General features: G+C 39.4%; 1 protein-coding gene across 1 annotated transcript; it reads left to right on the top strand.

The window, feature by feature from the left end:
• Positions 1–244: 244 nt before the first annotated feature.
• LOC124290392 lies at positions 245–24186 on the top strand. The gene is made up of 13 exons (XM_046727097.1): positions 245–309; positions 903–1138; positions 3117–3357; positions 3978–4124; positions 4782–4897; positions 5239–5379; positions 7648–7780; positions 12749–12928; positions 13998–14046; positions 14362–14453; positions 19668–19765; positions 23757–23849; positions 23946–24186. Exons 1-13 carry the CDS (start codon positions 303–305, stop codon positions 24045–24047), a joined length of 1635 nt encoding a protein of 544 aa, XP_046583053.1. The 5' UTR covers positions 245–302; the 3' UTR covers positions 24048–24186.
• Positions 24187–24244: the final 58 nt, after the last annotated feature.

Below are 24244 nucleotides of genomic sequence, written 5' to 3'. Positions count from 1 at the left end.
CTCATTTGATCGAAATGATGATGTCGCTTATATCAACTACAGCGCTGTAGTTCTAAAAATAGGGTATCACGTGTGGTATGTTTTCATTGCGATTTGCACAAGCTCCATACAGCGCATTTGGTACTTTAAGTTGTGTGATTGGAACGTGTGACAATTAAACAACATAGTGTAGAGTTCACAAGTGTTAATTGGTCGAAGTTCACCTGTATCAAGGTATATTATATCATGTGCCTTTATGGAAGCATTTAGCGGAGAGAGTGTCACCAATACCTCCTATTTTTAATGCTGATCACTCTTTTTTAATGTCAGGTACCTCTAATGGGATTACATAGACCGACTGATGATTGCCACTTGCAATGTTACTGGACTTTGATCTTAAGGCTCACTTAGAGCGAGAACTTTGAATAAAGTTTTGATTTTTTTGGTGTACTGCTTCACACAAAAACTGGCTGCAAATATTACCTGAAATTGAAACTAATGTATACTTTGACGTTTCCAGAATATTAATGGAGTAAAATTAAAGTAGTAAAATCTAGAGAACATTTAAAGGTCAATGCTAGCATTTCAATCTTAGGTTAATGTGTCTTGCAGTACAATAAATAGTCACAGTTCACTATGATATAGGGTCATGACTAGACAGTCGAAGCCAATTTCGGCATGTGGGAACAGGTTCCATTACCTTTTACATCGAATAAGGTGTCTGAATTTAAGGTAGCATTTTAAGGTCCATAGATAATATTATATAATGTTATCAACAACTTTTGTATCAAAGGTCAACTTCAGATAGAAAACAAATTTCAACTGTTTTCAATAAATTTGATTTACTACCGTAATAAATTAGGCATTTGTAGCCTTTAAAGAGGGGCTTATTTTTAAATCTCCTCGCTCATATTTTCTTGTAGAGAGAGCAGACATTTTCAACATGCCTGAGGCTATGCCTCGGTGGGCCAGGACAAGTCTGGGTGCAGGAGCTGGCTGTGTTCTTCTGATGTCCATGTACCTCATGTTCAACACTCGCAGGAAGAAATCCAGGACGAACATTGTTGTCTTTAGTCGCTATCCGACACCTGGTGCCACAAAGACGAGGTTGGTGCCTGAACTGGGGCCAAGTGGGGCAGCTAGAGCCCAGCGGTATATGGTAAGTGTTGTTCTACCCAGTGGATTAGAGTGAGAGAGTGAGTGAGTTTAGTTTTATGCCGCTTTTAGCAATATTCCAGTAATATGACAGCAGGGGACACCAGAAATAGGCGTAACACATTGTACCCATGTAAGGAATCGAACCCCAGTCTACCGCATTACACATGAATGCTTTAAACACTGGGCTACACCACCTTTCCCCAGTGGATTAGAGAAGAACTCACCTGCTACAAAGTGGTTATCACATGAGTGTGTTTTGTTTTGTTTTGTTTTGTTATTTAATTCTGAACATTATTCCAGCTCTGTGGCAGTGTATTTTGGGGTAGTAAATAACATAAATAAGGAATGAAGATTGTATTTCATTAGAGTTGGCTACATTAAAGAGACAGTGATCTAGAGCAATCCCCTGAAACTAGTGGTTGCTTTTGTTATTGTTTTGTCCTGTGGGTACCTGGATGATATCCCCGAATTTTGGAATAAGCGCAATTGATAGTATTAAGGGCATATCCTTGCCTTAATCCACAATTTTTAAAAAGTTTTGTCTTGGAATTATTTGTGCAATATAGTCATCTATGTGACCCCTTAATATTTCAGTTATTTTACAAACTTGCAGCAAATATTTGATCTAGTTTATGATTATAACAGTTCCAAACATTTTGAAGTTGATTTCCCAGTGACTGAGAGTGTCAGGATTGAAAGTAAAAGGAAATCAATGTACATCTTTATGATCCTAGCATAATGTATCTGTTATTATATTTTCTGCACTTTAAAATTTTATATTTTGAGCTGAAAATCTGTAGTTGTAGGTATTCTTACTTTATAATTGCTTACTTACAAAAGCTGAAAATGCTGAAAAATAAATCTTTTCTAGCAATAACATCTTCTACAATGATAATGGTCATCAAATCACCAATTTCCGGTGGAGTTGATTATTGTGATTTGATCCCTCTGATTGACCAATCAGAATGTGGCAGAGGTACAGATAAGCTGCGTATCTGCGTAAATTACGCAAATATTTATGTGAAAACTCAATTCCTATTATGTCTGTTGCGTACAAGTACGCTTAAATTTTTGTAAATACTCAATAAATTTACTCTTACATGTGACACACAAAACTGTCAAATCTTAGCTCTGGTGTTACTGAGGTGAGATATAATAACTGAGGTATATTGAGAGGTTTTATTTCAGATCATGAATGTGGCAACTTGCAGTCTTTCTTATGGTTTCTCAAATTACAGATCAAACATAAATAACAAACACCGTAAACCAACATTTAAACTTTATCATAGTTTTATAATTAATGGATAATGGAAAAATCCCCAAATGAGCTTGAGTCAGGTGGGTACAATTTATTTGGTTACTCAAAGGAAAATTAGGATACCCAATTGAAATGAACACAAGTGAGTCAACACTCAATGACTTAAAAAGTTATCTGTAGCTCTGATGTGGTATTTCCCAAATTCATGGCATAATGTTGATGGAAGCATAATGAATACACAGAAGTAATTGCTAGATGTCCTTTAAGTTCACACTTTGCCTTTCATGAAAGAATGTTAAGTTATTTAATGGAAGGTTTGTTATTAAACACTATTCATTGTATCAAATACCCTGTTTGTATGTGCTACTTTTAGTGCACATCACTAAGGCTCAAGGGTTTAACTGATGTGGATGTTTTCTTGTGTTTATAACATATTTTTTTAAGAAAACCCCAGCACAAGTTGGGTGTACTGGGTGATTGCCTTTTGTAGTAATGCGAATAAATTTTTCCTGAACAAACATTTCCTGATCTAGTCTTGAACAAAATGAAGAAAGTCCCTTGGCTCCTTTTTATTATATTTTTAGGGTATAATTTGGGAACCATTTTTCTGTTAATTATGTTCATTTCAGAAACTGATCCTGCCGCTGAACACCTTTCATTATTACAGAAGTAATGGACTTCAGTGAAAGCTGTGGAATATTTATCAACCAATCTATTTCAGAGCGAACACCTCTTTAGTGAACTGACAAAGCTCCAGTCAAATGGGGACTTGCCAGCACCCCATGTCACGGTCTCTTACAGTGGAGCCACGGAGCCTCAGATGGACCGATGGTTGGGGCGTAGATTTGCCAAGATGGATGTCTCGTGGTCTCCCCAACTGCCGGGCCTGTGCCTTGGCGAGAAGCTTGCGTACGCTTTCCGTGAGAGCTTCTCACAGAACCACACTTACACGATTGTTATTGGTAGGTTCCTTGAGAATGTTTGGATGGAGGTAGTTCAGTGATCAATAGCGAGTCCACCCTCGCTGTGTTTAGTACCAGCGTTAGAATCCAAGACTGTCACGGATTATGATAAACCTGCTGTTAAAATTATTTCCGATATTGTTGGAGGCTGCTGAAAGTGATGCATGTAGGGAATGTTACCGCTTTTGTAAAACTGACCAACAATGAGGCTGTCAAGCATTGGCGGATCCAGATGCACCCCCTCTTTTTGTCCTGAAAGTTTATTAAATGACCATTGAAACTCTTGTGAAAACGGGGTGATGGGGTAGCCTAGTGATTAAAGCGTTTGCTCGTCACGCCGAAGGCCCGGGTTCGATTCCCCACATGGGCACAATGTGTGAAGCCCATTTCTGGTGTCCCCCGCCGTGATATTGCTGGAACACTGTTAAAGCGGCGTAGAACCAAACTCACTCACTGTGCACCCCCTTTCTCAAAAAGCTGCATCCGCCCCCTGGTCAAGCCAAGATCATAACAGGAAATAGACTGAGATTTGCTAAGGGATGCAACAATAGCTATATGCATGAAGAGTTCTGGTGTCCAGGCAACAACAGAAAGTGGCATGAGATGTTTTTGATATTTAGGGAGTGACATTCCTGGAATCACCACTGACATCCTGAACGAAGCCATGACACTCCTGCAGTCTCCAAGCACTGATGCCGTTCTGGGGAAGGCTGAAGATGGGGGATACTACCTCATAGGAATGCGAGATAGCTGCAGGGGAATTGTTGGTAGGTATAAAATCAGACGATGTTTATTTCTGCGAACATGCAAGGCTGAAGATGGAGTATACTACCTCATGGAATTCCGAGATAGCTGCAGGGGACTTGTTGGTAGGTAGAAAATCAGGGGGGATGTTTATTTCTGAGGACATGCAAGGCTGAAGATAGGTTTATCATTTACAGAAGAAATACTGTGTCTTGTTTTGGGGTTAAAAGGTATGTTTAAAGCACTTTAAGTTGTGATTGGGAAAGGTGAACATGAGTATTCTCTTGGGGAATGAGTGAGAGAGTATTCGGGATATTCGGGATATTCAGACAAACAAGTCATACATATGTTTCATGTTGGCTTCAGTCATAGTTTGCAGTTTTGATACATATACACCCCTAGAGGGGCGGTGGGGGTAGCCAAGTGGTTAAAGCGTTCACACATCATGCTGAAGACCCAGGTTCGATTCCCCACATGGGTACAACTGTGAAGCCCATTTCTGGTGTCCTCCGCTGTGATATTGCTGGAATATTGATAAAAGCAGCGTGAAACCAAACTCACTCACTCACTCACTCACTTAGAGTCACAGCAGCTGCACAACCTGCTTTTCAACTATACTACAGGTGTGTAGGTTGATATACCTAGAGAACAAAGGCTAGGATTGTTACATATCTTCACAGATGACTTGTTCAAGGGCATCAAGTGGGGTAGCGAGGAAGTGTTTCAGCAACAGGCCGTAGCGTGCCGTCGCCTCAACCTGAAGCTACACCTACTCCCAGTAACCCTCAATGATGTGGTGAGTTGTTTTCTAAACAATATGGGGGCGGTGGGGTAGCAGAGTGGTTAAAGCGTTTGCTTGTGACGAACAAAACCTGGGTTTGATTCCCCATATAGGTACAGTGCTGGAATATTGGTAAATGTGGCATAAAATCATACTCACTGTGTGTTTTACACCATTCAAAGCAATATTCCAGCAATATCATAACAGGGGACACCAGAAATGGGTGTCACACTCTGTACAATGCAATCAAGTGTGATGAAGAATACTTAAGCCACTGGGCTGCCCCACCACCTGCCCCCTGTTGACGAAGGGGATGAGCTTATTCATGAGTGATTTACATGTGTGGACATTTTCAGGATTACCCTGAAGATTTACCGGTTCTGGAGGCCCATGTTGGAGTGCCAAGTTCGGAACTGAAACATCCACATTGGAGCGTCGTCATCCCCACATATAATGAGGCTGATAACATAGCTCGCACTCTCAGGGATTTGTTGAAGGTAATATTCTCTTTGTTTGATCGGCATTCTAGAAGTTGGTGAGTCAACAAATGAAACATACAACTTTATGGATGACAACTTCTGGTTTATTTGCGTTGAGCGACGTTTTGATGTAGATTCTTACATCGTTATCAAGCTAAAAGTGAGTACAACCAAATGGTGAGGAGCATATATGCATGGTATGTTGTGACAAGCAGCAGTTTAACATTAACAACAGCATGTAATAGAAATAACAAGTGGTACATAATAGTTGTTATACTGTACTGACACTTTGTTATATGCAGAGTTATAACCAGACTAATTGACACTTGATTGACACTTTGTTTTAACCAGGTAAAAAGCAGATTATTTTATTCCATGGTTAAGGGACAATAGAACTCTTGATAAGACAAATATCAGGAATTATCTTTGATAATTAATATATCACTTTTCAGTCATTAGTTTCTTTCAGAGGAAACTTGATTGCTGTCACCAGTTGGTGAAAGGCTAGAAGCTGTGTTCAGAGTAATATATAGATATAGCGTGTTAACAGAGCTAAAATTAGTAAAAATGTTAAAGTTAGAGTTAAAAGGCACTATGTCACACCACACTTCCCTAAAAATCCATAATGTATTTCTCTCAATAATACTAACTGTCATCCCTCAGGCAAGCTACCATGTAATTTATTCCAAAAGAAATTACGTATTTAGATTACAATATTAAATTAGAAAGTTCAAATTAATTGATGCAATGTTGCATTAAATCGGCTCTTACTTCCTCTACTGGCTGAACATTGTTTCAAATTAACCCCATACAGTTATGTCCGTTGGAGCACTCTTTACGGATATCCTACACACAACTTGATTGAAACCAGTTTGGTAAACACCAACAACACTGCGTGTGACAGTTTTCTGTGTACGGAGCAATCGTTTACATTCCATGGCTGTTCGCCTCGAAATTGTCAAAATTGTGTGACATTGTGCCTTGGGCAAAGTCCTTTCACTGCTTGGGAATAAGGCAGTTCTTATTCTCAATTAACGAATAAATGAAAGGTCAAAATAAATGTGTCTGAACATTTATTACGGCCAAACAGAAAGAATAAACCAAAACAAGGAAAAATCCCAGACACTGCTCATTCTTCAAAAGTGTGAATGTCAACCAACCCTCTATTATAAATGTCTTCCCGAGAATGGAAGCTATTTCTTCCATTGTGTAGTAATTATGAACTTCTGGCTTGAGTTTTATGGACATCTTTGTCCCTCTGCAATAATATCTTTTCTAATGACATCGTTGACCTGTTTAACGCTGTTGTCAGCTACTGACCACGAAATGCACAAGACTTTCAAGACCACATGCACAATGCATAGTGATGGGTGTATTCGGACACACTGACCCAAGCGAAAAACAAACATATCTGTTTCCTACTGCTCATTGCTGTTTTAGATGATCTTTGTGTGAAATGTGAATCCATAAAAGTATGTGCATGCTGCAAATTGTATCAGCAGAACAAATGAAACTACTGATGTATGTGATGGTAAATTCATGTATCTAGGTATTAGTTTGATGATGGTAACTGTATATATATAGGTGTTTATGTATATTGTCTGGGACATACATAACTGCATATATTTTATTATCATGCATTTGCTTTCAATATATAAACCATTGAGATTGAAATAGAACAAGTGTGTCGTGTTAACCAAATTATTGTATATTGATAGATGACTGTAGTGAATCTATAACATTATATAGACTAGTGCAGTTTTGACCTTTCCACAATTCCTGAGCCACCTCTTGATGGCCAAAATTTAAAGACTACCTCAAGTAGTGAAAAGAGCATCTGCTTGAAAGCCGGATTACAATCCCTGACTTTGTCAAAGTGAGTGAGTGAGTTTAGTTTTACGCCGCTATTCCAGCTATATGGCTGCGGTTTGTAAATAATCAAGTCTGGACCAGACAATCCAGTGATCAACAGCATGAGCATCAGTATACACAATTGGGATACGATGAGATGTGTCAACCAAGTCAGCGAGCCTGACCACTCGATCCGTTAGTCGCCTCTCACAACAAACATGGGTTACTGAAGATCAATTCTAACCCAGAACTTGACAAGATTGACTTTCTCAAAGCAAAAGATGTGAAAACATTATGCGAAAACCCCGATTAATGACCGAAGTAAAGGGAGATTAGCCACCTGTAGTATTTTATCTGTAGTTCCACTACAGTGGTAAATGACAGGCTTAATTCTCTCCCATGTTGTGCAGTTCCTCATGTGTATATTTATTTCAGAGGGTGAACTGTACGGACAATATTGCCGAAATTGTTGTGTCAGATGGAGGAAGTTCGGATGACACAGTTAAGATCTGTCAGGAATTTGCAAGGTCATCTCCTGTAAAGGTCAAGGTTGTTTCAAGTAAACCTGGTAAGTGTATCAAATTGAAATCACATTTAAACTTATTTGGATTTATTTATTTTATCAAATTCAATTTTATTCATTTGAATATTTAATGTAGGATAATGTTATGAAATGAGTTATGTTTCGTCCACAACTGTTCGAACATGTATGTTTATGGTTCATCGTTTGTTCTCCCATGAAGTCACTTTAATTACATATACAGTCAAATACCATTGTCATACGTCAGTGTGTAGAACTCAAGGGTTGTGTTGAAGTAAGAGCTTATTCCTTATTTAGTCATCCTGGTTGGCACATGTCATATTGTATCCCAATTGCATAGATCGATGCTCATGCTGACTGACTGACTGACTGACTCAAAATCAAGTGATTGAATATTCATATTGATTCAGCAGAAGTATATGCCATATTTTGTCTTCTTAGATGTACTGAAACATAATGGACTTGTTGATCACTTGATCCTGGTGTTGATCACGTGATTCTGATCATTTGATTCTGATGTTGATCACGTGATCCTGATGTTGATCACGTGATCCTAGTGTTGATCACTTGATCCTGATGTTGATCACTAGATCCTGGTGTTGATCATGTGATCCTGGTGTTGATCACGTGATCCTAGTGTTGATCACGTGATCCTAGTGTTGATCGCTTGATCCTGATGTTGATCACATGATCCTAGTGTTGATCGCTTGATCCTGATGTTGATCACATGATCCTAGTGTTGATCACTTGATCCTGGTGTTGATCACGTGATTCTGATCATTTGATTCTGATGTTGATCACGTGATCCTGATGTTGATCACGTGATCCTAGTGTTGATCACTTGATCCTGATGTTGATCACTAGATCCTGGTGTTGATCATGTGATCCTGGTGTTGATCACGTGATCCTGGTGTTGATCACTTGATCCTGATGTTGATCACATGATCCTGGTGTTGATCACATGATCCTGGTGTTGATCACTTGATCCTGGTGTTGATTACGTGATCCTGGTGTTGATCACGTGATCCTAGTGTTGATCGCGTGATCCTAGTGTTGATCGCTTGATCCTGATGTTGATCACATGATCCTGGTGTTGATCACGTGATCCTGGTGTTGATCTTGGTGATCCGACGATCATGTGATCACCATTGTTGATCACTTGATCCTGATGTTGATCACATGATCCTGGTGTTGATCACGTGATCCTGGTGTTGATCACGTGATCCTGGTGTTGATCACGTGATCCTAGTGTTGATCATGTGATCCTGGTGTTGATCTCTTTATCCTGATGTTGATCATGTGATCCTGGTGTTGATCACGTGATCCTGGAACTGATCACTTGATCTTCGTGTTGATCATGGTATTCTGGTGTGGATCATGTGATCCTGGAGTTGATCACGTGATCCTGATGTTGATCACATGATCCGGGTGTTGATCACTTGATCCTGGTGTTGATCACGTGATCCTGGTGTTGATCACTTGATCCTGGAACTGATCACTTGATCTTCGTGTTGATCATGGTATTCTGGTGTGGATCATGTGATCCTGGAGTTGATCACGTGATCCTGATGTTGATCACATGATCCGGGTGTTGATCACTTGATCCTGGTGTTGATCACGTGATCCTGGTGTTGATCACTTGATCCTGGTGTTGATCACGTGATCCTGGTGTTGATCACTTGATCCTGGTGTTGACCATTTGATCCTGATGTTGATCACGTGATCCTGATGTTGATCACGTTATCCTGGTGTTGATCACCTGATCATGGGCCTAGATTTTCGAAGCTCTTTTAGCGCTAAGAGAGCCTAAAATATCTAGGCCCGGAACTGAACACTTGATCATGGAGTTGATTACTTGATCCTCTTGATATTGGGATTGATTACTTGAATCTGGTGTCAATCCTGGAGTTGATCTGAAATTGATCACTGAATCTCGGTATTGTTCTGTGGTCTTGGTCCTCATCGTTTGATCTTGGTGCTGACCTTGCTGATGACTTAATTCTATTTACAATAACAAAAAAACATCTGCTCCTTAAAGAAATAGTTAACATTTGAAGACTTTTGAATCCCCAAGCTGCCTTGGTGAAATGATTAATCGTTAACTACATTATGTTGTTTGTGAAACGTGAAAAATGAAACGTTGATGCAACAACACGTGACAAACTCAGTGTTCATGAAATTAAATTTACCATAATTTTCCCCAAATGTTTAATCAACACAGTTATGTTTTAAAGAATACAAACGATATTTGTTTAAATTCATTTCCTGTTACATCTTACACCATGTTTTTGATTACTTCAAATTACCTCCTTTTAATTAAGTAAACATGTGGTCTTCCACAGTAGGACAGTAGCCTATTTGGGCCAGAACTAGGGCAAGCGACATTCGGCTCAGATGAACTGACACCGAAGCACAGTTTCCCTGACATGATTAACTTTGTAACAAATGTCATATCAGGATTTAAATAAAACTAAAAACACCCAACTAACTACATATTGTAAATTTTAAGACATTGAGGCATATACCACACGTAAAAGTGAATTGTTTTAAGAATTAGATTGGCATATATTTCTTTTCAGTTGCCAATAAGTCTCATACACTTTTCTGAAAGCAATTACAAATAGTACCGCGGAAAGGTTGCCATTGAAATATTCCAGGTTTGCAGGTGCAGTTTTGTAATAGCTAGTAGAGTTTTGTAATTGTAGATGAAGACAATAACATATTCTGACATCCAGGTAACACTTTGAGTGAAATTAAAAAACAGGAACCAGTCTGAACCAGTTTCATTTGACTGTAAACTGACTGTCAAATACACCAGAACCAATTTCAACTGACTGTAAACTGACTGTCAAATACACCAGAACCAATTTCAACTGACTGTAAAGTGACTGTCAGATACACCAGAACCAATTTCAACTGACTGTAAACTGACTGTCAAATACACCAGAACCAATTTCAACTGACTGTAAAGTGACTGTCAAATACACCAGAACCAATTTCAACTGACTGTAAACTGACTGTCAAATACACCAGAACCAATTTCAACTGACTGTAAAGTGACTGTCAGATACACCAGTGAACCAATTTCAACTGACTGTAACCTGAGTCTGACTGTCAGACACCAGAACCAATTTCAACTGACTGACTAAAAGTGACTGTCCAATACACCAGAACCAATTTCAACTGACTGTAAAGTGACTGTCAGATACACCAGAACCAATTTCAACTGACTGTAACCAACTGTCTCACCAGAACCAATGTCAACTGACTGTAAAGTGACTGTCAGATACACCAGAACCAATTTCAACTGACTGTAAAGTGACTGTCAAATACACCAGAACCAATTTCAACTGACTGTAAAGTGACTGTCAAATACACCAGAACCAATTTCAACTGACTGTAAAGTGACTGTCTAATACACCAGAACCAATTTCAACTGACTGTAAAGTGACTGTCAAATACACCAGAACCAATTTCAACTGACTGTAAAGTGACTGTCAAATACACAGAACCAATGTCAACTGACTGTAACTGACTGTAAAGTGACTGTCAAATACACCAGAACCAATTTCAACTGACTGTAAACTGACTGTCAAATACACCAGAACCAATTTCAACTGACTGTAAACTGACTGTCAAATACACCAGAACCAATTTCAACTGACTGTAAACTGACTGTCAAATACACCAGAACCAATTTCAACTGACTGTAAACTGACTGTCAAATACACCAGAACCAATTTCAACTGACTGTAAACTGACTGTCAAATACACCAGAACCAATTTCAACTGACTGTAAACTGACTGTCAAATACACCAGAACCAATTTCAACTCACTGTAAAGTGACTGTCAAATACACCAGAACCAATTCAACTCACTGTAACCTGACTGTCTAATACACACCAGAACCAATTTCAACTGACTGTAAAGGTGACTGTCAAATACACCAGAACCAATTTCAACTGACTGTAACCTGACTGTCAAATACACCAGAACCAATTTCAACTGACTGTAAAGTGACTGTCAAATACACCAGAACCAATTTCAACTGACTGTAAAGTGACTGTCAGATACACCAGAACCAATTTCAACTGACTGTAAAGTGACTGTCAAATACACCAGAACCAATTTCAACTGACTGTAAAGTGACTGTCAAATACACCAGAACCAATTTCAACTCACTGTAAAGTGACTGTCAAATACACAGAACCAATGTCAACTGACTGTAAAGTGACTGTCTAATACACCAGAACCAATTTCAACTGACTGTAAAGTGACTAACACCAGAACTTTCAACTCACTGTACACCAGAACCAATGTCAACTGACTGTAACCTGACTGTCTACTGTCAACTCACTGTAACCTGACTGTCAAATACACCAGAACCAATTTCAACTCACTGTAAAGTGACTGTCAAATACACAAGAACCAATTTCAACTGACTGTAAAGTGACTGTCAGATACACCAGAACCAATTTCAACTGACTGTAACCTGACTGTCAAATGACTGTCACAGAGAACCAATGTCAACTGACTGTAAACTGACTGTCAAATACACCAGAACCAATTTCAACTGACTGTAAACTGACTGTCAAATACACCAGAAGCAATTTCAACTGACTGTAAACTGACTGTCAAATACACCAGAAGCAATTTCAACTGACTGTAAACTGACTGTCAAATACACCATGGAAGTATACAAAAAACCACAAGAGATGGATCCCTGAAGTATAATGTATTGATGAGATCAAAACCTCAATGAAATCAACAAAATGACAGTCCTACAGTATAATTTTGGCATGACAGTAGCCTAACTATACATTAGGCATATTGTATGTAGCGTTCACTTGTAACGCCAAAGACCCGAGTTTGAATCCCAACATGCGTACAATATGTGAAGCCCATTTCAGGTGTCCCCTGCTGTGATATTCCTTGAATAACTAAACCAAACTCACTCACTCCTTATATATATCAGTGGTTTCATGGTGTTCCAGGCCGGGGGATTCAGCAGCATACTGGAGTGATGGAGTCCAGCGGTTCCATGATTCTGTTCCTACACGCGGACACCCTGCTGCCCCGAGACTTTGATGTCCTCAGTAGTGAGGCCCTGGCCACACCAGGAAATGTGGCCTCGGCTTTCACACTGGACTTTGATGGTTTACACCGGAATACAGGTAGGAGTGAATTAATATTTTACATACCGGTATATCAGCAATATCTGTAAAAATACACATAGGAGGGATATCTTAATGAGTGAGTGAGTGAGTTTAGTTTAACCCGAACTCAGCAATATTCCAGCTATTTGGCGGTGGTCTGTAAATAATCGAGTCTGGACCAGACAATCCAGTGATCAACAGCGTGAGCATCGATCTACGCAATTGGGAACCGGTGACATGTGTCAACCAAGTCAGTGAGCCTGACCAGCCCGTCGCCGTGAGAGGCCTCTTAATGGAGCTCTTCATGTGTACGACAAGCATGGGCTTCTGAAGATACATTAACCCGGACCTTCATGGGTCGGATGTCTTAATGGATGACACCTGTGACATGTGTTGTGTTTGACATTACATTGCTTTAGCAATACTAGTTTGATTTTGGGTGGAACCCCATTGAATCTTTGTCCTACACTGTATCAGAGTGAAACGCCTGTTGCCTTCTATAGAAAGATGTATCTTGAGTATTATGGAAGTCCATATGCTGCACACTATGTCTGTTGTGATTAAGATGGCATTAATCATTCACTATATCTGGGGAATTGCTACTTGCTCCAGTCCCTAAAAACAAAGTATAATTAGATCTATTTCAAGCGTATATGTCATATGACATATGTCAGAATGAAATTTGTGATGGCTGTGAGAAGATAGATGTTTATGAAAGGTGCAAACTAATTGTGAAGATTTTATTGCCTCTTCATCTCTGGGTAATGGTGAGCTGTGAGAAGATAAGTGTTTACAAATGGGGTAAACTAAATATTAGGATTTTATGACTGATGCATCTATGTGAAAGGGTTATCTGTGAGAAAATCTTGCTTGATTTTATCTTGTTTTTTCTTTGATTTATTTTATTTTTATTTCATACAGTCTGAGTGAAGTAAAAGATTTTTAAACAAAAGCAAAAGTGTTTTTATCATGAAAGACCATGCCGATGTCATGTAACTGTGAATATCTCCTAGTGGAGTGATGGAATCTGAGTGTAGTCTGAGGTTGATTGCCTTCTTGTTATCGCACCAGTTGTTGGTCCATGCAGGTGTGAACATCACCTGTCAGGAAGATAAATTTGCAGTTGTCCAATACAGGTGATTTTTTCCCCAGGGGACATAACTCTTTGCAGCTTAAAGTTTCCCCCCTTCAAACTTTGGTGGAGCAGTTTAAATGTTTGGTGTGGGTTTATAAAATGTTTTGGGACATTCACTACCTCACATCTAAACTGTGATTGTGAAGCGTGCTTGGAGGGCTTTCAGATATTTTAGCTTTGGTCTAGTGTTCAGTTTCAGAGTAAATACATGTAATAATGTATTACATTTGCAGCTTGCACTATGTGTATTATAAGATATTGCCGTGAATTATTTGTTTTATCATCATGATAACCACACAATGCAAATTTACTTCAGGAAATCACGTGGCTTGCCGGTGCTAGACTGGATGACATATTACAGGCTCAAGATTGTACAGCTGTTTGCGAATCGTTTTAATCGCATCACTGGTAAGTGGCAGTGAAGACTGTTCTTGCAGTGCTAACTTGTGCGTGTGTTCTAGTCATGCCAATTTGTACATGACATCATGCATACACATTGGGCAAATATGAAAAACAACAACACAATTTTGTTGATCTTTTTAAAACTTTGAAGCAGCCATAAAGTTTTCATTCATATGCCTTCTCCACATCACTGAAGAGACTGTCCCCTTCAGCAGGTTGACATGGAAGGGACGTCAGCTTGTGATGTCCTGCCACAATCTAATACTGTAAATTGTTAGAGAGTTTTGAAATGTTTCAGGTGTATCACACAGGTGTAGCATCTCACTGATCAACTGATACAACACATGTCAGAGCTATTTTCATCCGGTGCATGGTTTTGAGTGTACAATCGATGCCAGTTTGGGGACACAGGACACAACAAAATGACATTGATTGAATCAGTACGCTAAAGATGATTGGTGTAACATAAAAAGAATCAATAACTTATGATAGATACTGAATCAAGGATCAGTATTGTGAATCGTTGTGAATTATAGGGCAGTGAATCAATAGACATTTGTAGATACTGAATCTGTATACAATGATATATACTGAATCAATAGATGATTTTAGATACTGAATCAATGGAAAATGATAAGATACTGAAACAGTAGACAATGATAGATACTGAATTAATGGACAATGATAGATATTGAATCAATAGACAATTTGAGACACTGAATCAATAGGCAATGATAGATACTGAATCAGTAGGCAATGATAGATAGGGTTTCAATAGACAATATTAGATACTGAATCAGTAGACAATGATAGATACTGAATCAGTAGACAATGTTAGATATTGAATCAATAGATAATGATAGATACTGAGTCAATAGGCCATGATTAACACTGAATCAGTACACAATGATAGATCCTGAATTTATATGTGTTGATACACACTGAATCAACAGACAATGACAAATGCGAAAGGAAATACATATTATGAATGAAAGAATATTATTTTAACATAGTTATTATGATAACATCATAGCAAAAGTATCATTTTGGTCAATGTATAAGGCTTCAAAGATTACTTGATTATGTCTACAAGTATATAATAAAATGTTTGGCATAAACCCAAATGTAGAACAACACAGTGTTAGCTCTCCAACTGAAGGGTCTTGGTGTAAGTATGGAGGTTACTGCTAGTTTCACAAAGCACTACAATTGTATCACATGTATGGTCACAAGATGCCAGTGAGCACACCATCTTTGATCAGTTTCATCAGTGATTGGCCCGAGACGTGTCTGATGTGGCATTTAAGACGGGATTAAGGAAAACTAATCAAGTCTATATATAGAAAACTAATGAGTTTTTTGTAATCACCTCCATATAGTCTCCAGCCTTATCATTTTCATGGTACTCGTAATCTGATATTTCTTAGATCCGTTTAGATCGGTCAACTAGTTAGAGACTCTGAAACTTACTTTCCGGCTTTATTGTGGCTGTGATTTCGTTAGTTAATCTGTTGTGGCTCAATAGATCTCATAGGCTCAAAGAAAGTAATTATATAGGATATTATATAATGGATTTTACCATAAAAAACGGTAAACTACCAGCAGAGTATTAGCAAAACAGAGTGGGGTTGTGTGGTACAGTAGTTCCAGCTTGTAACCCGAGGGAAGTTGGGTAGCCTAGTGGTTAAAGCGTTCATTCGCCATGTCGATGACCCAGGTTTGATTCCCCACATGGGTACCATGTGTTAAACCCATTTCTGGTGTCTGCCACCATGATATTGTTGGAATATAAAATCGGTGTAAAACCATACTCACACACTCACTCACTCACTCACTCACTCACTGTAAGCCGATAGTTCTGATCCTGAAATCTTCTCCAGTACTGTTTGCATTCAGAGTCTCATACAGTAATTAATCCACTATACAAATATAGCTGAAAAAACTTAATGGTTGTAAATTCAGGCTGTGGTTGACAAAACGCGATAATAAAAATGGATTTACAATCTCTGTCACAAGTTCTGTGTCTTTGTAAGATTTGGGTTTGAATTGGTCATAAGAGATGACTTACATGATGAGGTGCTCAGGCTAGCCGACTTGGTTGGTTTGTGTCAATATACTTACTCACTCACTCACTCACTCACTCACTCACTCACTCACTCACTCACTCACTCACTCACTCACTCACTCACTCACTCACTCACTCACTCACTCACTCACTCACTCAGTTTGAGGGATATACATTTAGGCTCTCACAATTCATTCTGTGATTCACTGCACCTCCCTTCATGAAGTTAATTCATTATTGGCAATCACTAGAATCAATTATTCATGAATGTTTTTGAAAGAATGTCTTAACTTGAACTTTTTAGTGTTTTTTTCAAGGCAAGTTATGCAAAATCAATATATCCAAGCTAGGCAGATAATAGTCAACTCTTGTTTGTATTATATTTGACAGTAAGGTGGTCCTGCACGTCATTGTCATGATAAGGTAACACAATCAACATGGTCAAGACTTGACAAACAATTAGTTGTGTTATTGTTCACAGAATTTAATCAACTGACTGACTGACTGATTTTGGTTTTACGCCGCTTTTAGCAATATTCCAGCAACATCACGGCGGGGGACACCAGAAATGGGCTTCACACATTGTACCTATGTGGGGATTCGAACCCGGGTCTTCGGTGTGACGAGCAAACGCTTTAACCACTAGGCTACCCCACCGCCCCGAATTTAATCAATACACCAGCTGCTATGATGTTATTGTATACATGAGCCAATATTTGCGATATTTATCATATTCACCTCATAGTGGATCTGTAGCAGCCCTGATATATACGGCAGCTTAGTAAAACCCCAAAACTTCATTACAAGAGATTCTGTGTTTTAGTACCATGATTGATTGTGTTTGATCTCGACTGTTATTGTATTTTTAATTTCATCATTATGAATACAGGTTTCATTTGGAAAGCCAATTTTTTGATTGATGATTAATATTTCCTAATTCTGTAGGGTTAGATAGATTAACCAAATGCCAACACTACAAGAACACCGCAAACAAATCTTACTAATTACAAATATTAATATAAATATGATACACTTTATTGCAATTTGAAATAGAAGTTTTTGGTTTCATTATCTTGTTTACTAAATGTGGACAAATATTTAATGAAAGTTCTTGAAAAGCGAACTATGAAAGAAATACTGTTTCCAGAGGTAAGAGCATTTTATTGTCACTTCCCAGGACATTGTAGTCATGACATTTTGAATGTAGATTATGTTATTTTCACAAATATTTTTGTCAAGCAGGTTAAACACTACAAACTGGCATTCAGCCAACTAGTGTGATGAATATGATAGTGGTATTATGACATAAGTTTGTATCAGAAAAATCATTGACACCGTAGTATCTCTGTAGTATTACTGGAGATGAAGACAGCTGTCAGGGAAATCAAGACACTATGTTCAAGTACTGTCCTGTTCCAATAAGACAGTGAGAAATGTGCTTAATGAGACCATTATACGAGACAAAACACTGGACATAATGATCAGTCTTCACATGTTTCTTTTTGCTTTGAGACATATTCATGTGATAGGTTCACTTTAGGGGTAAGTAAATGTAATGTAGCAGCTTTGTAGACTTATTTCTTGAGGCTGTGCTTAATCACAGTGCCAGACCAAAATCAAATTTGAAAAACGGAAATAGCATAAAACAGATGATAGGCTATATTGTCACCAAAATGAAAAATTCTCCCCGGGGGTTAAACCAGTTTCAAGTGTTTGTTGTTCTGTGGAGTTTCAACGATATGGCCGGCGCCAGTCTGCCTGATTTTTTAATGGCATGGTCATGTTTTTTGTCTGCTCATCCATTTGATTACCATGTCCACAACGCAGGCCAAGAATTAGTAGCAACACAGAAGATTCCCCAGTTGTCCTCCCCGGGGAGGTTTCCCCAACAGGCATTCATTGTGCAGGATAGCTCTGATGGCAGCAGGAATTTTATGGTACCCTCTGAGGTTTGCTCTGATGTTGATCTGCTACAATGATGTCTGTACTCTTGTATGTCACTAAAATACTAACTGCAGCCTATATGTGTCGTTAGTTTGTAAGTTTCTTATAAGCCATGAGGTCAGTTGGATCTCAAAATGACTTGGAAGTATTTTTGAAACAAAAACAATAACTTATATCTTCTGGTCTTGTATAGGCCATACATAATTCAGGCTTCCTCCACACTATGCTAACACACTGCCTTCATGAATAGCTAAATATTGTTCAAAATGTGTTAAACCATTCATCTCTCGCACTTTCTTGTGTGTTGGAAGCATGGAAATGTTATCTCCCTTCTGCATTGGATGGAACTCCAAGAACATCTGCAACATATATATCCCTAAAAGGCAATAATAATGATTTATAAATCACAGTGATGTCATCATATTGTTGTCCAGTCAGGTTGAATGTGTTACTGTATTTTAATATTTTAATATGTACATAGGCTAGTGATATTGAAATAGAGATTGTGAATAATCTTGCCAGCGAAAATGTTTGCATTTGAACACAATGTACAGAAAGAGGTTTGCCGAATCATGACTAAATCAAACAAATGTTTTTCTTTATATTTCAGAATCTGCAGAATCTGTAATCAATCACTTAAAAATAATAATTTGACCACCATACAATATCTCGACCAAATGCAGAGTCGACTACTGACTATATTAGAAAAGCTTGATTGTTCATTATGCAATTATTCATTGTTGTATCCATCCAGACTGTATTACGTGCCATGTAATATCAATAACTACTAATAAAACATCAACTGCCCTCAGACACCAAACCACCAGTAATCCATACAAATTTATTCATTTAACAACTTTCTTCTCTCATCATATCTAATGAAAATCTGATCTCTTGACATCGACAAATCAGTTCAGGAACCTAAAACCTCATAATTTCCGGACCAAATGAAAAACCTTTCAATTTTTTTCACGGAAACTCCTATCTCGCCTCGTAATGCCAGCCAGATTCCTTATGGAACAGTCTGGAAGCCGAGTCTTGTATGTTTATCAAAGGAGATATGAGAGATGTAGGGATGAAAGAGGTAACACAAGAAAGTATGATCCTTGTCTAGACAGCTGGACATAATAATGTAATGTTTTATGGCCAGGAATTAATTAATCCTCCTACGTTGGCTATATCTTGTGTTCTTGTGCTTTGCATGGCTGTAGAGGATCCTCACGGTGACCAGGCCCTGATGATGACAAGGAAGATGTATGACCGTGTCGGAGGATTTGACCCTGTCTTCCTGATGGAAGACTACATGCTTGTGAGTGGTGGGCACGGTGGGGGTATATTAGAAGCTTTGTTGTAATATGGCAAAGCCCAGTAAAGTGAGTGAGTGAGTGAGTTTAGTTTTACGCCACACCCACCAATATTCCAGCTATATGGCGGTGGTCTGTAAATAATCGAGTCTTGACCAGACAATCCAGTGATCAACATCATGAGCATCTTGACCAGACAATCCAGTGATCAACATCATTGAGTCATCGAGCCTGACCACCCAATCCCGGTGTGGTTGCTGGTTCTAACCCAACCCGACACCTCTTATGACAAGCATTGGTTGCTGGTTCTAACCCAATCCCGTTAGTCACCTCTTATGACAAGCATTGGTTGCTGGTTCTAACCCAATCCCGTTAGTCACCTCTTATGACAAGCATTGGTTGCTGGTTCTAACCCAATCTTCGTTAGTCAGCTCTGTGAAGCAATATGTTGGAATGTTTTCACTCAGATGCTGACACCCTAAATTTAGCTTCTAGTTTTATAAAATGAGAAAAATAAGCTGACAGGGTAAGATGGCTGACTTTGTGTGTTGGTGATGTCATGCCTGGCTCTGTGTTGGTTTGAATCATGGATGAGGCTCAACCTCAAAAACTACTAGAATCTGTTGTTTACTGAGAAAGCGTAATCCCAAGTAATTCATGTAAGTTGTAATTGTATGGTTTCTGGTTACATTAATAAGGATATTTATAAAGTGCTAGTTTCACTTCGCTGAGGGGCAAGTTCAAGTTCCTAAAGAACTATTTTCACATATGCATATTGTACTGTAGGAACTAGGGATGAACATTTGACCCTGCTATTTGACTGGTTGCAAGACTTGGATGGAAATTAGCACTAGCCCACTAGCCCTGACGTATGATAAGCTAGTGGTCTCCTGGGGTCTCGTTGAACTTCACACATTTGAGGGGGTATATGTTATCCCCCTTGGGTCAGTAGAGGTTCTTGGCTAATTTCTATCCATGTGAGTGGCACAGAATTGGATTGAGTTGTCTTGTTTGGTGGTTTGGTGTGTTACATGTCATCATACCAACACTACACTTGACATAGCTCATCCATCACAAGTTTGCCCTGACTTGATCTTTAACAGGGTATGTGTGTGTGTGTGTGAGAGAGAGAGAGAGAGTGAGTGAGTGTGTATTGTAGCTGGAATATTTACACAAACACATAACCACAGAACAAACATTACAACACACAGCCTGTTGATGTATAAAACCTGTTTTGCTGTGGTGACATAATGTGTTACTGTCATGGTTGTATTGCTGTCATGGTTGTATTGCTGTCATGGGTTGTATGCTGTCATGGGTTGTATTGCTGTCATGGGTTGTATTGCTGTCATGGGTTGTATTGCTGGTTGTATTGCTGTCATGGGTTGTATTGCTGTCATGGGTTGTATTGCTGGTCATGGTTATTGCTGTCATGGGTTGTATTGCTGTCATGGGTTGTATTGCTGTCATGGGTTGTATTGCTGTCATGGGTTGTATTGCTGTCATGGGTTGTATTGCTGTCATGGTTGGTATTGCTGTCATGGGTTGTATTGCTGGCATGGGTATTGCTGTTGTCTGTCATGGGTTGTATTGCTGTCATGGGTTGTATTGCTGTCATGGGTTGTATTGCTGTCATGGTTGTATTGCTGTCATGGGTTGTATTGCTGTCATGGTTGGTATTGCAGTCATGGGTTGTATTGCTGGTTGTATCGTTGTCATGGTTGTATTGCTGTCATGGGTTGTATTGCTGTCATGATTTGTGTTACTGTCATGGGTTGTATTGCTGTGATGGTTTGTATTGCTGTCATGGGTTGTATTGCTGGTTGTATTGCTGTCATGGTTGTATTGCTGTCATGGGTTGTATTGCTGGTTGTATTGCTGTCATGGTTTGTGTTGGTGTCATGGTTTGTGTTACTACGATGATTTGTTTTGGTGTCATAGTTTGTGTTACTACAATGTCTTGTGTCACTGTGATGCATTTGCATGTTACTATGATGAATAGTGTTACTGTTGTGTTTTATTGTGTCATGGTTAATATTTCTGTGTGTCCCCTGCTTTGTGATGTTGCTGGAATATTGCTAAAGCGGCGTTAAACCAAACACAGTCAGTCAGTGTTGTATTTTGTGTTATGGTGATAACTTGTTGTGTTACTGTGTTTGCTTGTTTTGTTGTGATGATTTGTGTTACTGTGATGGCTTGTGTTACTGTGATGGCTTGCGGGGCTGTTGTGATGACTTGGCATGTTACTGTGATCGTTGGTTCTGTTCCTGTGATGGCTTGTGTTATTGTGATGGCTTGTGTTACTGTGATGGCTTGTGTTATTGTGAAGGCTTGTGTTCCTGTGATGGCTTGTGTTATTGTGAAGGCTTGTGTTCCTGTGATGGCTTGTGTTCCTGTGATGGCTGGTGTTCCTGTGATGGCTGGTGTTCCTGTGATGGCTGGTGTTACTGTGATGGCTTGTGTTCCTGTGGGTTGGATGGCTGGTGTTATTGCTGTCATGGCTTAGTGTTACTGTGAGGGCTGGTGGTCCTGTGATGGCTTGTGTTACTGTGAGGGCTTGTGTTCCTGTGATGGCTTGTGTTATTGTGAAGGCTTGTGTCTACTGTGATGGCTTGTGTATTGTGATGGCTTGTGTTGCTGTGATGGCTGGTGTTATTGTGATGGCTTGTGTGTATTGTGAGGGCTTGTGTATCCTGTGATGGCTTGTGTTATTGCGATGGTTTGTGTTATTGCATTCATGACTTTGTATTGCTGTGATGGCTTGTGTTGCTGTCATGGGTTGTATTGCTTATGTTTGCTGTGTGATGGCTTGTGTTACTGTGATGGCATGTGTTACTGTGATGGCATGTGTTATTGTGATGGCTTTGTGTTATTGTGATGGCTTGTGTTATTGGCCTGTGATGACTTGTGTTATTGTGATGATGGCTTGTGTTATTGTAATGGCTTATGTTCCTGTGATGGCTTGTGTTATTGTAATGGCTTATGTTACTGTGATGGCATGTGTTACTGTGATGGCATGTGTTACTGTGATGGCATGTGTTTACTGTGATGATGGCATGTGTTATTGTGATGACTTGTGTTACTGTGATGGCTTGTGTTATTGTAATGGCTTATGTTCCTGTGATGGCTTGTGTTATTGTGATGGCTTATGTTCCTGTGATGGCTTGTGTTATTGTAATGGCTTGTGTTACTGTGATGGCTTGTGTTACTGTGATGGCATGTGTTACTGTGATGGCATGTGTTTCCTGTGATGGCTTGTGTTACTGTGATGGCATGTGTTACTGTGATGGCTTGTGTTCCTGTGATGGCTTGTGTTATTTTGATGGCTGGTGTTACTGTGATGGCTTGTGTTATTGTAATGGCTGGTGTTGGCATGTGTTACTGTGATGGCTGGTGTTCCTGTGATGGCTTGTGTTACTGTGATGGCTTGTGTTACTGTGATGGCTTGTGTTACTGTGATGGCTTGTGTTATTGTTGATGGCTTGTGTTCCTGTGATGGCTTGTGTTCCTGTGATGGCTGAGTGTTATTGTGATGGCTTGTGTTCCTGTGATGGCTTGTTATTGTGATGGCTGGTGTTGGCTGTGATGGCTTGTGTTCCTGTGATGGCTGGTGTTCCTGTGATGGCTTGTGTTCCTGTGATGGCTGGTGTTATTGTGATGGCTTGTGTTACTGTGATGGCTTGTGTTATTGTGATGGCTTGTGTTACTGTGATGGCTTGTGTTCCTGTGATGGCTTGTGTTCCTGTGATGGCTTGTGTTACTGTGATGGCTTGTGTTCCTGTTATGGCTTGTGTTCCTGTGATGGCTTGTTTTCCTATGATGGCTTGTGTTACTGTGAGGGCTTGTGTTACTGTGATGGCTTGTGGGGCTATTTTGGTGACTTGGCATGTTACTGTGTTGGTTGGTTCTGTTCCTGTGATAACTTGTGTTTATGATGGCCTTTTGTGTTGCAATGACTTGATGTGTTTAGTCATGGTTTGTTGTTTGTTTGTGCAGGTTAGGAAGCTACACAAGATGGGCCATGTTGTTACACTGCCACAGTCAGTCATCACGTCATCACGCAGATTTGAAACCAAAGGTGTCTTCAAGGTGAGAGAGGCTTCTGAAAAATGATTAAAGAGATATTTAAACCTGTTGTTGCCTTCACTGAGAACATTTGGGAGCTGTATTTCTGTGTATTTGCAGACGATGTTAATAAACAGATCGGTGATCATGCTGTACACTCTGGGTGTGGAACCAAACACTCTGGCACAGCTTTACTATGGGAGGAAGTTGAAGAAGGAGTGATGGAACTGCTGGTACTGGTCATATGTTACAGGTGTAGGTCCGACAGACAGAGTGAAGGTAGCATAGACGGGGTTTAGAGAGTTGAGGGAAAATGGGTGGGACGGAGAGAGTCGAGGGAAAATGGGTGGGATGGAGAGAGTCGAGGGAAAATGGGTGGGACGGAGAGAGTCAAGGGAAAATGGGTGGGACGGAGAGAG

Source organism: Haliotis rubra, unplaced genomic scaffold (genome assembly GCF_003918875.1).
Source record: "Haliotis rubra isolate DU_JTF1 unplaced genomic scaffold, ASM391887v1 Scf464, whole genome shotgun sequence".
Taxonomy (NCBI): Eukaryota; Metazoa; Mollusca; class Gastropoda; order Lepetellida; family Haliotidae; genus Haliotis; species Haliotis rubra.
Note: the sequence above shows the minus strand (reverse complement) of the source record. Positions and strands in the feature narration are given on the sequence as shown.

Coding starts and splice junctions, on each gene's coding strand:
- LOC124290392 (XM_046727097.1), top strand. Junction 7,781..12,748: donor GGTTGTTTCAAGTAAACCTG/GTAAGTGTATCA, acceptor ATGGTGTTCCAG/GCCGGGGGATTCAGCAGCAT. Junction 23,850..23,945: donor AAACCAAAGGTGTCTTCAAG/GTGAGAGAGGCT, acceptor GTGTATTTGCAG/ACGATGTTAATAAACAGATC.